The 14,840-nt window shown below is 40.6% G+C and overlaps 1 protein-coding gene across 1 annotated transcript in view; it reads right to left on the bottom strand.

Annotated features, from left to right (window-relative positions):
• Positions 1–13,043: 13,043 nt before the first annotated feature.
• LOC146589106 (uncharacterized) overlaps positions 13,044–14,840 on the bottom strand; it is a 65,987-nt gene continuing 64,190 nt past the window's right edge. The window contains exons 80-81 of the mRNA XM_085316730.1: positions 14,299–14,436; positions 13,044–13,229 (exon numbers count right to left, since the gene is read on the bottom strand). Coding sequence (XP_085172856.1) covers positions 13,044–13,229; positions 14,299–14,436 — 324 coding nt within the window. The remainder of the gene's footprint in view (positions 13,230–14,298; positions 14,437–14,840) is intronic.

Here is a 14,840-nt window from a genome sequence, read left to right as displayed (position 1 = left end):
TCTCTCCTGCCTCCAGTGAAGCATCAGTATATATGCAACACTGTGGATTCAAGGAGACACACAGAAACTGTTAAGATCTGCGACCGACTACACTTTGATGGCAACAAAATGGCACAGTAGAGTTTTGATAACCTTGCATGAGCACAGTACGTTCTTTGAGCGCTCGGGTGAAGAGTTTGTAGGCTGCTTACAGGACTGAATAGGAGAAAACACACCATATTTCATCTCCGTGAAAAGATCTGAACACCAAGGAATGCCAAACGAATTCCAAACAAAAATTAACCATCCAGATAAGAAAGTTCTCTCTTTTTTTTCTCAAGAATCTCTCACTTAGCTCTTCTCCTTTCCCCAGACGCACTGAGCTTCAGTTAAGGCTGCCTAATGTTAGACTGGCTGCTCTCAGTAATATTCACACGGGCTAACAGCATACAGAAAGATTCACACTTGTAACTGTCCCCTTTGGCCTTTTTGCAGAAAAGGTGACAGGGACAGAACGGGGTTAGTTTTTGAAAAGGCACCCACCAACAGGTCTTCCTCAACTGTAATAGCTGGTGCAACCGCTGTTCCAACTAAGCAGAAAAATAAAGTATACTGCGCAGAGGAAAAAAATTTTAAAAATGAAGGTACCAGCCCGAACCTGAGTAAGGAGAATGTGCTGGTACCAGCAGGGAAGGAAAGACTGTCTGTATGCACAGATGGGTTGCGCTCTCCCTTCTCTCTGCGGGTACCAGCAGATTCTCTCACCTCCATGTACCACTGCTGCCCCAGGCTCTGACATCTCTCTGGTCCCTCCTTGTCACGCAGGCTGAGTCAGAAGAGGTGAGGTTCCCAGGAGCACAGAAGAAATCTTTATAGCTACAGCTGGCAGACAAGAAAACTGTGTGTTAAGTAGGGAGGTAAACTAAGCAAAATCGCTCAGAAAAGGCTACAATTGTCCACCTCCAGTATCATAATCACGGTCTTAGGGAGAGAACATGAAAAACAAGTACAAGTTCATTTATCAGACCAACATGGTTCTAGTGTTTCACAGATTTTAAAAGGCCTTTAAAGGCCTGAGGATAATTCAGATATTGTCAACAAGAAGCTGAAAAACAAAATTGAATTAGGAAAACATAGGACAGAGGAGGGAGACACAAGGAAATGGAAAGACAGGAACTGAGAAGAAACAAAAGTAAATGAAAGAACTGAAGGAAAGTAAGAGAGGATTGAGTTACATCCATATCTCAAGTTACCATCTAAGTAAACCTACTGCTGGAAGACTTCCTGGCATACTTTGTCCTGTCTCTAGGCCTATTTTCTAGGCATTCAATCAAGATAGCTCCCAAGGACTTCCCTAGAAGTCTGAGTGGTTTAAAAATCAGGAACAGGTTTGATCTGTGAATCCCAAACAGAGTGGAAAAAATCAACTTCGCAGTGTCATGGTAGCAGTAAGGAGGCCATGAACAAAGACGGACAGAGGGATGAACGCAAAGGTGTGCTGAATGGATGGACTCAGAGAAACAGATCAGCAGCATATCAGAAGTTCTGCACATAGAGAAAACAGAACGTACTGAGTAAGAAAGTAGATAAGATGTGCAAGACAAAGTATAGGGTATTCCCCCAAAGCAGAAAGCTGCCTGGAGAAGCTACATTACTTCTCCTACAGGCAAAAGTGGTGCCAGAAAGTGGGAGGAAGGAGGAGAGTCAAAGTTCAGATACTGCTTATAGCAGTACCTTGCATCTCTCTGCTATTGAGCTCAGTTCTGCTACCTGCCCGCAAGGAGAGCTGGGAGGAGGAAGGAGCCATGGAGATGCACTGAAGTTACGTGACAAAAGAAGAACAAACTACAAAGCTATTTCTGATTTTAAAGATGCCTAGAATACTATTTCCTGGCAGCTTTCTGTTTTTTCAGAGAAAAAAATGAAACAGAAAAAAGGAAGGGGTGTCATGATAGGAGAATTCAGATTTCCAAGCACTGCTTTATCTAGATCAGAACTGTAAGGACAACACTACACAGAACTGAACAAGGGCAAGATCCAAAGCAACGGCAAACTAGGCTGAGAGGATGCAACAACAGACCATAAAGATCAGAATAAAACCTTTGAAAATATCACCAGTCTGACTCCAACAAAAAAAGTATGCGGTGGTTACACCTAGGTCATACCTAAGGTGAGCTGAACTGTGGCTTGGAAGAAAACACACAGTCAACTCTGAGGTGTTTCTCATTAACAAACAAGACAACCAAAAAAGCGAGGGCACAGTCCAGTGCCATGGTCCCCATAAATAGATACAGTTGAGTGCCCATATGTCAGATTTTTGCTTAGGCTCCTCTCAGAAATAAACGAAGTTAATATCCACTCCACAGGAAAATTTCTACAATAGGCTTTATAGCTGTTTTGCGGAAAACAACTCGGAGACGGGAGAAAGCTTTTGCAAAGCTTGGCCACTGACAGCATTAACAGCAGATCTGGTTCCTTATTCTAACCAACGCTGGGACATCCTCTTAGATTATTCCACTCTCAAGGTGCTAGTTGCTAAATTGCAGCAATTTTCTAACTTCCCAATTTTGTTTGACAATCTGCACTGCTCCTAGCATGTGGAATCTATTTCTCACAAAGACCTTCCTTCTCCCCAGTGCTGTTCCATTAAAAAATTAAAATTAAACCTGCTTATGGACTTCACATATTCAAGTCCCCACGTCAAGTCAGCAGCAGAACATTGCTCTATTTCAATTTCATTCGAGGCATTCAGGTCAGTCGTTCTGTGAAAAAGTGGAGTTGCTTCTTTAGATATCCCAGCCAGGATACCTATAACGTCCTAGCAATATGATTTCTCAGCAGCAGATACACCTCAAGCTCAACAGTGTACCATTTCAGTCAAATTTAAAGCTTTCCTGAATTCACATCAGGACTCTGCTTTGTGTGATCAGTCTGGCTAGCTGTATTTGACCTCATTCCTTCCTGGGATGATGGGGTCTCAATTGTCTTTCTAATCGAAACTGAAAATTGGGAAAAGATGAAATTCCTGGGGAAAATATCTAACAAAGTGAATTGCAGATGACAGCCATCTCAGCTGCTTTAAACGCTTCCTTCAAAACACACGGCAGAGTACACAGCAGGCCTGTGAAACTCATCGCCACCAGGCACAACGGAGTGTAAGTGTTTAGGAAGATTTCAGAGAGGAAAACAAAGAAAAGTCCCAGACACTTATATTCAAAACAGACGTAGAAATAATAATAACAGCAACAACAAAAGCATGCAAAGTTATAATACAAAAGTATACCAAAAAATCCCTCATGGAGAATGGCATTATCACTTTGCTTCAGGTAAAGCACCACACCAGTGAAGAATTTGATGCCACAAGGGAGGTTATTGACTGGCAGAACTTGGTTAACCATTTCTCTTTACAGTAAATCACTGATAATATTTTGTGAGAATCTTTGTGAACCAGGTCACGGATAAAATGCCTTCCGTGACATAGTCACACAGGACATGAACGTTTGGTTTTCCCCTGGTGATCACTTCTGAAAAAGTTTGGTTGTCACAGACTATTACACTACAGAGAGAAGGAGGCAGGCAGGATTTGGAAGAAGCTCACGTGACTCGGTGAGGCATGCCAAGCATGAAACCTGGATCACAAAACACCCTCTCAGCTAGGATGGCTGAAGCTGGCCAAAAAAAAAGAATGCAGGCCTTAGAGAAGAAAAAATTAATATCCTGCATCACGGACACAGCCTTGCTGTCTAGAACGGCAGCAAGCAGCCACAGCTCTGCTCTCTACCGTTTGGAAAAACAGACTGGCTGTTGCTGCTGAAGTCAGGGTGTAGGAAGTAGCAGCTCTTGCTAGGAGAGTAGATGGCCTCTCCCACCCAGGCAGTACTCTTCAGACCTTCCAGAAAAAGCACAAAGCTAGCCTGGGTAGGACTTTCCCTGTCCTACTTCTTCCCATTCCACTGCCATGCTTTGAGCAACCTGGCTCCGGCCTAGCACCAGCTTCTCCTCTTTACTGTGGCAGAACCAAACTTTGCTTTTAATTCTCAGGAGCCTCAAGCCAGCTCTGCTAGATTAGACTTGAATTACTCCGTATTTCTGTCTGGAACAGCCAGCTATGAGCTACTTTGGAGGTAAGTTCCTTACATCCTTAACAGGCAGGACAAATCTCCTCCCAGTTCCCAGCTGCCCAGCTGTAATTGAGTTTTTAACAGGGTATACACCAGGGCAGGTTAACTGGGATGCAGGAGAATTGTAAACCTCTCCCCCCGACACACTTAGTGCCACCCAATGAAGTATGAATGAGTAACTCCAAGGGGAAATAGCCACTTGGCTGCACAGCCTCCTGTTCGGTTTGCAGCTAGATCCAGCTTGCTCGTTACTGTGATTAGATTCCTCCACGAGGCGAGTTTCTCCTTGAGTGCAGGATATACACCGGAGTCTCAAATTCCTTCCTAGTCCAGCAGGTGAATGTGGAAGGAAGGAAAAAAAAAAAAAAAAAGAAAGGCAGAAGAACAAATGGGAGTAATGCTGCAACATGAATACTTCCTTTTGGAGCTTAGCTAAGAGTTTCAAAACTGCAATTTGCTAAGAGAGGGTGGAGAAGCTGAGCTAAGCAAGGGATTTATAATGCTACAAAGTTTTCCTCATTCTTATTAACTGGTGATCTACAAAGCATAGGTAAATATGCAACAGGAAAACTGTTCAGGGCGATAAATCATTGATGGAAGACATTTGCTGATGAACTTATTATGAGTCAAATAACATTTATATCTTAAATTTAAAAATATTTCCCCAGAAGAGATCTAAGTTCAAGGACTGTTTACCTACGGCAGAATACTTTTCTGCTAGAAGAGAAAAAATTAACTTATCTGACATTTATAGCCTCATTTATAGCAAAACAAATTCAAATTTCATGTAGCTGAGGTAAATCCCAACTTTAAAGCAGCATGCGATAAAAGAGGGCCATGTCTTTATATTGTTCCAATTTCCAAATTCTTCAAAGTGTCATAATGCAAATCCAAACCATGAGGATCCATTTTTATTTCTGATCTTTCCCCTGCTACCAATTGTGAGCCTATTCATCACGCGGCACGTCTCGCAGAAAGCCGTGAGCCCATGAGCTACCCCCTCAGGACTGTCACAGTTCTCCCTTCCTGCTTTCTAACTTTGCGGTAATGCTCGGTCTGCTGATGCTGAAGAGCGCAGTGCTCCAGGCAAGCTGCTTTTGAGAACAGTTTCCTACACGTGTTAGAAGGTAACTGGCTTCAGTATCTGGCACTACAAGAGGCCTCTGACTGTGCAGCAAGTTGCCTTCCATGTTCACCACAACCCCGTTACCAGCTAGTACCTCCCCGGCACCGTTTACGCAGGCTAACCTGCCAGGAGCCCTTCAGCGCAACCGAGCAGGAGCCAGGCACCTGACACCACCAGCTTGCTTAATGTCTTCTCTACCACCTTATTCCCTTTATCTAGGCTTGGTTTGATAGATATGCTCTGAGAAATAGGTTTAGTAGTGGCTTTTGTCTCAATAATAATATTAGAGGTGTATACTCAGTATGCTTACAGAACTACAAAAAATTGAGTTTTTTTTTTGTTGTTGTTGCTTAAAGACGTAGAAGCAATAGGCTACAGCGGAGTTCTCACAGACAGCAGTGAATCCTTTCTGCCATCCTGGGCTTTGATTTATCGGAAACTTACAGTGGCTGACAGATGGGTGAGGGGGAGATGGTGAATTAACGTCCGCTACTTTTGGTAATTTAGAATGGATTCTTCAGGTCTCTATTTTTCAAGGACTAAAATTGTCAGTTAGTAACGGGCAAGAAGGAAAACAAGCTTTCTCTTGCTTCGTTCAAGTTACTTCCCGTTTCTCTGATGACTGGAATGGATACCCGACTTGCTCTAAGAGAAGATTTCCTCCTGCTTAATTTACGAAGTCATTTTGTCTAGCTGCTACTCTTTCAAGGATACCTTCATTTTCTTTCCTAGGAAAAGCTGCCATGAAAAACAATTCTCTTGATCTGATTTTCATTTTTCCAGATTTCCGATAACACTGCATTCTGCATTTTCAAGAGAAAATAGGGAGACTTCCCACTGAAGTAACTGCCCATTATTTCTGATGGTACCTTGCAAAAATGCTGGCTTCCAACAAACGTTTTATCTCCACGAGTCCAGAGTAGTCACTACTTTTACATTTCTAAAATATCAGCACAATTTCATCCCACAGCTTGATGGCATCATGCCTCTGGCAACTGCCATCAGCAATGCAGCGTGTCTGTAACATGACCATAGTTATCAGTCCTGTATCACCATAGTATTACGTATCTTGATATTTCTTCAAGAAATTCACAAGAGAAAGGTGCTACCTACTGTATCCAAAAGTATGCATTAAAATTTGTCACAACAAATAATTAGACATACAAGGTAGATGTTCTACTGAAAGGATTTAAAGCAGAGGAATGTAGGGTGTTCAGATTTCCGCCTTTAAACTTAATGGAGAAGAGCTGCAGCTTTTACTTCCAAAGCCAAGAGTAGGCTTCCAAATTGCTGAGTAACCAAGATTTTCCCCTGAACTTTGGTTCCTTGTGCAAAATGTGGCTGATACTTTCCCACGACACGAGCAGCTAAATATATCCAAAACTGGCACATAGTACTCACATAAACAGACAAAGGTGAATTCACTTCAGAATCATCATCATCTCAGGAACCTTATTACAGAGCTCCAACAGCCCTCTTCTTTTGGGGGACCACTGTTAATAACACATGTATTTCTGAGATCCTTTTGTTTAATTTGAAATAGTTTCAGCAAAGAAAGATTTCCATAAGACTAACTTTTGCAACTGTAAAACTGTGAATTTATCTTAAATCTGAGATCACTGTCTCAATGGGTGTTTTATAGAAGGACGTCATATTCTCACTGATTAAGTTTTATGGCAGGTTTTTTTTTTTCTTTTTCTTTTTTTTTTAACAGGAATCTTGAAGAAGAAAGGTTACCCTATTGCTTTTACATGATCACCTTAGCTACTACAAGCAGTTTTACTATGTTTCTCACTATGCCCTGTAGAGACAAGTACTTAGTACAGCAAATCAGCAGGATAAGTAAGTGGAAGATGTGACAGGGTCCATGCCATGCAAGCAGTTGTAAAATCTACTTATAGAAGTTGGTCAGGTAAAAGTCAATATAAAAGTACTAAGGACACACATTAATTGAACTTCAGCAATTCCAAAAATAAATGCACTAAGTTAAAGATAAATCAGCTACAAGATTGATCCTACAAGCAGATACGTGGGGCTGAACTTTGCCCTTCTGCAAACTTCTGTGATACGCTGTGAAGCCCAGTATGCACAGGGATTTCAGTGGGTCCAAAGCAAAAACTGCAATTGTGATAATACACCATGACACAAGGCACTTTAAGCTCTCTAAACAAGAGCTGCCGGAATTCTCCAAGTTGCAACTGTTTCAAAAGACTGAGTTCACCAAGACAATGCAGTACAGCTACCAAGTAGCCAAGCCCGGTGTCTTCCTGCAGAAAGCTTATTTTGTTTTTCACTCGTAACACTAATTCTACCTTTATCTAATGCAACTCCACTCACATCCCTCAATTACTGTACAGTGACGAGAGTGTTTTCTTTGGAAAACGTGTTAACTCACAGGGCGTCTGCTTTCTGTCAGGTAATTATTAAAAAGTCAGCTGCACATGGTAATCACAGCAAGCCACACAGTGACCCCCCTTTCTGTTCCAACTGTTCTGAGAACCAAGGTTCTTTGTGTTCTTCCTTTCTGAGCTGCCTAAGCTTAAACTTGCAACAAGACATGAAGCTTACAACTTAAACTTTCAGCACAACTGTCTTGCATGCACAGACTGTGCACTTCTTATTTTAATATAACCTCATTTATTTTTTGGAGGCTTCAGTTGCATTTCATAATAAATACTACATAGCCTTGTATATTTTGTATTTTTTTTGTTGCTTTACCAACCTGGCATAGAAATGTTCTACACCCACTTTTCAGTCAGATTATCACCTTTGGTTGTGTGAGCCAGGATACAAACTACATAAAACAAAAACTAGCCCAGAATTTTGGACATCATTCTTTGTCCACTTTTTGAGAAAAACAGACTAAGCAAACGTGATGATCCTAGTGTTAAAAATCCATGCAACAGCAATGTACTACCAATCCTCACATTTATGAACATAACTGGTCTCATGCCTTAAAAACCACAAAACTGCAAAAACATATATGACTGTTCTGATAGCTCTAATTGTTGTTGTTGCCTAGGAAAATATTTCCTTTCCAATAACCAGTTTATTTCATTTTTTCCTAGCATTGTTCCTTTTTCATTTTCTTAGAGGAACCAATTCTTTCTTTTTTTTTTTTTTTAGAAAAAAAAAAAGTTCACTATTAAAAAGGTTTACTATTAGTAAAAGCCTTCTTTCTTCTATATAAACAAAAAAAGAAAGCACAAAAACTTTCTCAACCAACCATAATTCTAATGCAGCAAGTTGGTAGTCACAAGCCTGTAAGTGAAAGCACAATTCCTTCCTTACATACTGAAATACTCAGTGTTAAATTCCAATCCATGATTTATGCCTCAAATCACACACCACACTTCATTCAAATTCAACAGCTACGTATGACCACAGCTTTGGGAAAATAGTCTGCATCCACCAGTTGCCACTGGAGCATATGTGAGGATCTAAATGGGAGCTGCTGAGCGTCTCACTCTTCAGAAAAGCTGATCCTGTTCCCGGATAAAGGCACACTAAATACACAAGATCTGTGTTGAAGATGTTTTAAAAACTCCCAACTTTTACTGACAGCAACTGCCAAGAACTGAGAAGAAGCACAGATTGGAGTTTAGACTGCAGAAAAGGGAACCAGGATTTCTGGATCCTGTTTTGCTACTCCTCTACTGTTTAATACTGGTAAATCATTTAAGTGGTCTGTACAGTCTTCTATCAACCCAGAATGAAAGGTGCAGTATGATGTGCTCTGAGCTCCAAGAATTCAAGTGTTAGAGTTGTCAGCACTGCTTACTCAACACAAAGGAGAATGAAATCAGATCCTGAGCTTTGCAGTGGACTTTCAATTTACACTGCCTGTGCCATGCAACCACAGACCCAAGGATATAGAATGAAGTTACCAAGGCAACTGAAAGTGCAAATGAAGAGCAAAGATTTCAAATTCAAAGCAATCGATAGTTTTCTCTCTTTTGAGAAATGTTGAAGTTTAACCCAACAGACAACACTAAAAGGCACAATAATCCACAAAAAGATGGCATACATACATAAACCAAACATTCAACAAATCAGAATAAGGCTCCAAATTCATACAAAAATAGAAATAGAAAAATCTAGAAATAGATCCCTATGGTACCTGTAGAGGTGGTTAAACATTAGCTATGATAGTAGCAAAGGGACAATAATTATATAAAGTTCGACTCGGTAGTCCTAAATTGGGCCTTAAATGGAAAGTTGCTTGTGCAAATGTCACAGAATAGAGAGAAAGCTCACATGGGGGTGAACGTAATAGGGGCTTTGCCTTCCTGATTATTCCAGGAGTTGCTCAGGGAACAAAGATCCACATACTAAGCTTCATTAAAAAAAAGGGGGTGGGTGGAGAGCGAGGGAGGTGGCAGGTGCAACAGAGATGTTGCAGAATGTATTGCAGCTCTACAGTCCTGTTTTATGGGTAAAAACAATTCTGGGCCAGTAGCAAACAAAGTAAACAAAGAATTAAGGCTTCAATTTGGCAAAGTTATTAAGCGTTTGCCCAGCTTCAAACATGTGAATCACTGATGAACTAGCTCAGTGAGACCATTCTTTTCTCACAGAAATGAGTCATTTTGTATTTCAGGTTTCTGGAAACAGCCCAACAAATTAGTGTTCTATCAAGGAATAAACCAACAGGCATACAGACATCCTCCAAAAGCTCAGCACCAAGTAACTCCTGGCATTTGCCATTATTAGAGTTTCCTTGTTTGATTGTTAGGGGAAGCCAAGGTTTTATTCAGTTTGCCCTGAGGTGAATGACTCCCTTTGCCTGTAGTAGAAAGACACACTCATGGATAGCTGCTGGGGGCCCAAAGACAGTGTAACCATATTAGATCTCGCTCAAGCCAGTTGCTCACCTTGTGCGAATGGAACACTTAAATGCAAGGCTGCTTTTTTGCCACATTTTCTAGATTTCGCTCTGGTAGAAGATACTTCTGAATATTCCCATTTCCCCAATTTAGCTGCAGAGAGAAGAAAAAAAAGCAGTTGATAAGAAAACATGAAACATAATCCCTGTAGTTCCCCAGTGCACACTATCTGATCTGCAACTAAAGGACCTCACCCCAAAACAAAAGAGTATTCAGAAACATCTTCTTTTTTATGGTTACTTTTAGTTTTTCAGTTCTGGAAAGAAAGACTCCTTGTCATTCGGACTATAAATTAAAAGCTTTCTTCTCTGCTTTGGACTTCTATTCATCCCTGAGGCACACAGCTGAGACAACAGTCTCAAGTCTTTCCTCAAGAACCACAATCCAGGTTTGAAAAAGAGGTTACAGAAACATCTAAGTCAGAAAAGCTACCTACCCAGGAAATCTGGAGTGACAATGCTGTGATCTTTCAGCAGCAGTATAAAACCAGCGTCTTGGGAAGTTGTTCTTCATGTCCTGTGAAGAATGAAAGCACTATTATTAAACCAGAAACTTTTGAAAGACCTTTTTCTTGAGCTTATACCTGAGGCTGACTATCAGGAAATTAGTATAATACATGGGGGCAATCCTGGCTTCCATTAGATAGTTTTCAAAAGCAAATTTCAATTTCAGATGTCCAATTTCCGATATCTTAACTTCGTCTTTGGCAAGTGTCAAATACCTTTAGGCCCTATTGTTCCTGAGTATGGAGTTAAGGAAGCTCAGAGGTTCAAAATCCAAAAAAATTCTGTAAAATCCAAAATGAAAATTCTTTTGAAATTTCGACTTTCATCTATGTTTGTGGGTATTTCTTCATCTGCAAAGGAAAAGAACAGTCTCTTCAATACTGTGATTAGCAAATTTACATACATGAGACTGAGGAGTACAGAAAATTCTCTCTCACAGTCGGGCAAGTTGCATCACTACGTATGCTTTCAGTCATGAAAAAAATAGGTCACACAACTCAGTGCAGACACTGCTGGACTTCCAAGAGATTCCAGAGATCACTAGAAAAAGTTTATCAATTGTAAATACACGTCAGAAGCAGAACAAAAATATAGTTGCATCATTCCTCTTTTTATTTGTGCTTCTCTTTCCCCAAAACTACTAACAGCATGAATAGAAACACTGTGTGAAACTCTGGACTTTTCAATTGATATTCTTTGGTTTTGTGAAAACAAACCAATTTTCTAAAACCAAAACCTGCTTAATTATAACTGAAGTGTATTTGCTAAGAAATCTAAAGCCGGAGAAAAAAAGAGAACTTTGAGGAGAATTTTATGTGCTTACCTTTGTTTTGATCTAAAATAAACATGTTTTTTCACTGGGAAACTGTTACAAGGAACAATTTTGACAAATTTTATTTATTCTTGTTTTCCACTCTGCCTTTTACAAATACAACCTGGAACCACACCACACAGCACTGAGAGTTAATTTTACCAGCTGTCTGCGTATCACTGTTCTCTGTGGGTATTACAGAGTCTGCAATCAATCAAGAATGACAAATTGCCTGCCTCCATGTAGTAGTTACAAATATACCTGCTGACAAACCTGAAAAAAAAAAAACACAAGGAGGAGAGCAGTGATAGCTTTTTCATTACTGTAGTCCAGAAAAGGCAGAGGCTGATCTACAAGTGCATTGTAGTGTTTGCCTATAGCTATGTTTTGCTTCCTGAAATCCTCCTAATTTTCTGAAAGTTTCTTTGAAGTGCCACTAAGTAACTAAATTTTCTGAAGATGGAATTGCAAAGGAATCAGAAAAGAACTTCTGTTTTCTGGGATCAAACTCAGAACCGCCAAACTGAGTAAATGACGGGAACAGATTTTGCAGCTCCTATGGATCCACCAGAGACAACAGCTAGAGGAAGCTAAACAGAGATTCTGTCTTAGCTCCTAAGCACTGAAGTCTCTCCCTGCTAACACTGCCCATGGTTATGCAAAGCAGGAGTAAACACAGATTTGTTTTTATGAACCAGGAAGGCTGACTTCACAAATCCCTTCATGCATGAGCAATTGAGTAAATATTACAAAGAAAAGAGCACAGGTTTTGCTTTTGGAAGCAACCCGCAGAAGCCTAACCTGTGCAGCTTGCCAAGGTATCGTGCTGGCTCACAATCAAGAAATTTTATATTGTTGTACTTATCTGGAGCTAAGGAATACTGCACAGAAAGAGATGGCACACAACTTCTGATGCCACTTCTGTTCAACAGAAACTAAGCCCAATTCACAGCCACACTGTCTTAGCATCATACAGGCAGGAGAAAAGAATAGGAATGGTAAGACTGTAACTTCAGTTTAAAGATCCGGTTCCTATCAGAGCACTGGACACTGGCAGCTACCCTAGTCTGTGCAGTTATCACTACAGTGAATGGTTGAAGTATGCTCTCTGCTAAAAAAATCATACCCCACAGAACTTGAAGGTCTGCTAGCAGGAGACCTTACTGAGGTCAATGTAAGTATATCGAAAACACACATAGACAATGTGGGATGCTGGACAAGGCTCTGACATATGGCTCTAAACTATATCAGAGGTCATAAAGTATATACAGATTACATTAAAATGATAAGTAGGGCCTCTTATAGCACTCTCAGCTTCCTGTGTTTTCTGCTTTACTGACTCAGCAGCGATAAATATAAAATTAGTAAACAATGTTATGAATGTTAGCTTCTCTCTCGAGCCTATAATATTGATGACTCATGGCAAGTATACATGTATTTCAGTCAGGCTGAGCAAACAGAATATGGATTCATCATTATATACTTGGTCAAATATGTCTCTAACTACATACACATCTATTCTGATACTTCAGATAATGCAACCTTGTCTGTGGACACACATACTCTCCTGTAATCTATCAGTTTTTAGTCAGTGCCAAGAGTAAGCCAGGTTCCTCAAGGAAGTGAGCTGGTAGTTCTATTTTGCAGAAGACAAAACAGTTCTGCTTCTGTCTCTTCAATCCTCTGAGCAATGCAGCTCCTCTGTGTTTCCAACAACAGAGCTTCATCCCTTCTTGTGGCCCAAGAATCCAGCAGCTCTGCAAAGCGCTGACCTCCACACACATGGTTGATGCTTGCTGTCTATTACAGAAATTGAAAACAAAAGCACAGTGCAAATTCACAGGTATGGACAGCTATGCCACCAGTGAGGCAGCCTGCTCCAACGGGCAGAACACAGGACAGGTTACACTGTCAGCACTGCGCTGACACAGTGACCCCAGACCATGCGGCAAGCTGCATAGCCTACGTGCCTATGGATGGCACACTCAGGCCTTCGCAAAGCCTACTATATCCGAGTTTCAAAATAACACAATCTAACAGATGAGTTTTCAGGAAACAAAAATCCTGTGTTTGTACAAGTGCCTGCTCAAGAGAATAAAGGAGGCAAGAGAAAGTAAAGGTGCAATAGCTGAATGACTGTTCTCCACTGTTTCCTATAGAAAAACTAATTTTACTCAATACCCTGCTATTCTGTTTACTGAATTCTCAGTATCTCTCCTCACTACTGTATAGCACAAGGATAGGCTGTGATGCTCTTTATGTATCTTAAGGAACTTTTATTTCACCGTAGGTTACACAGTGGCTTTTTAAAAATAAATGGAGAAACTAACAGACAAAGAAATTTCCTGACTTATGAAACAGAAAATAAGAAGAGAACAAAGGAGTCCTAACTCTCAGATTCTGGATAAGCAGCACATCATTTAACTCTAGGCTGCCTCGCCTCATTACTGTTTAGCAGAGATCTCATTTGTCTGAATGCATTTATGTCAGCTGAGCTCCACTTGATACTTACTCTGTAAGGACACGGAATACCTGCAGACTGAGGCACAATGCGACTTACCTTGCAAGAGCATTTTAAGTAATGGGATATTGCCTGACAGAATCAACTATGTGACAAAAATCTTTATGCAGGAGGAAAACAGAATAACCCTCTGCTGTGTAGTAAATTGAACTGAAAATGTTGGAAACAATGAGGCTTCAGATGCAAATATAACTTACTTGCTTAAGCAACTGTTTCATGGTGTGCCCTTTACCTACCTACCTTTACCTCTACAATACAAGAAAGTTGAATCACAACAGCATGCATCAAAGCAAAGATGAGCTTCTGTGGCCACTCCTCTATGGCTGGTTAAAGACAATACAATGAAACATGACTCACCTTAGCTGACTCCTGCACTCTGAGCTCCAACAATTCCCCTTCTTCCTGGCTTTTCAAGGACTGTATGGTCAGTTCAAAAAACTCCTCGTTTAACTTATCCAGCATCTCCTCCAATTCTGCAACCTTCAGCTAGAGAACACAGAACACCTTCATGGAGAACAGGGCAACACAAATATCCAAGTTTACTAGTATATGAAAAAAGAATTCTCATGTCTTTCCCATGACTTATGAGTAAAAAATTACTGAAATGCAGTAGAGGAAGAAAATAATCATGAAGATGTGCTGTCAGTTAGAATACAGAAAATACACTCTGCAATGGCAACATCTTCTAACAGGGTACACTGTTTGGAATGGGTCCAAACTTGGACAAGCCAAGTCTGAGGACAGAGCTCATAGTCACACCAGCAAGAAACAGAGATGTCTCACTGAATGTGTATTTTTAGCAGGATTTATAAGATAGAGAGATGCAGAAGTGATGTTGTTCTTTTCCAAACACTGACTGATCAATGTAAGGTGTCTGTCAGATGGAGGTG

This window comes from Rhea americana, unplaced genomic scaffold (genome assembly GCF_003343005.1).
Source record: "Rhea americana isolate MKP2758 unplaced genomic scaffold, rheAme1 scaffold_48, whole genome shotgun sequence".
Lineage (NCBI taxonomy): Eukaryota > Metazoa > Chordata > Aves > Rheiformes > Rheidae > Rhea > Rhea americana.
This window is presented reverse-complemented; position numbering and strand designations above follow the sequence as displayed.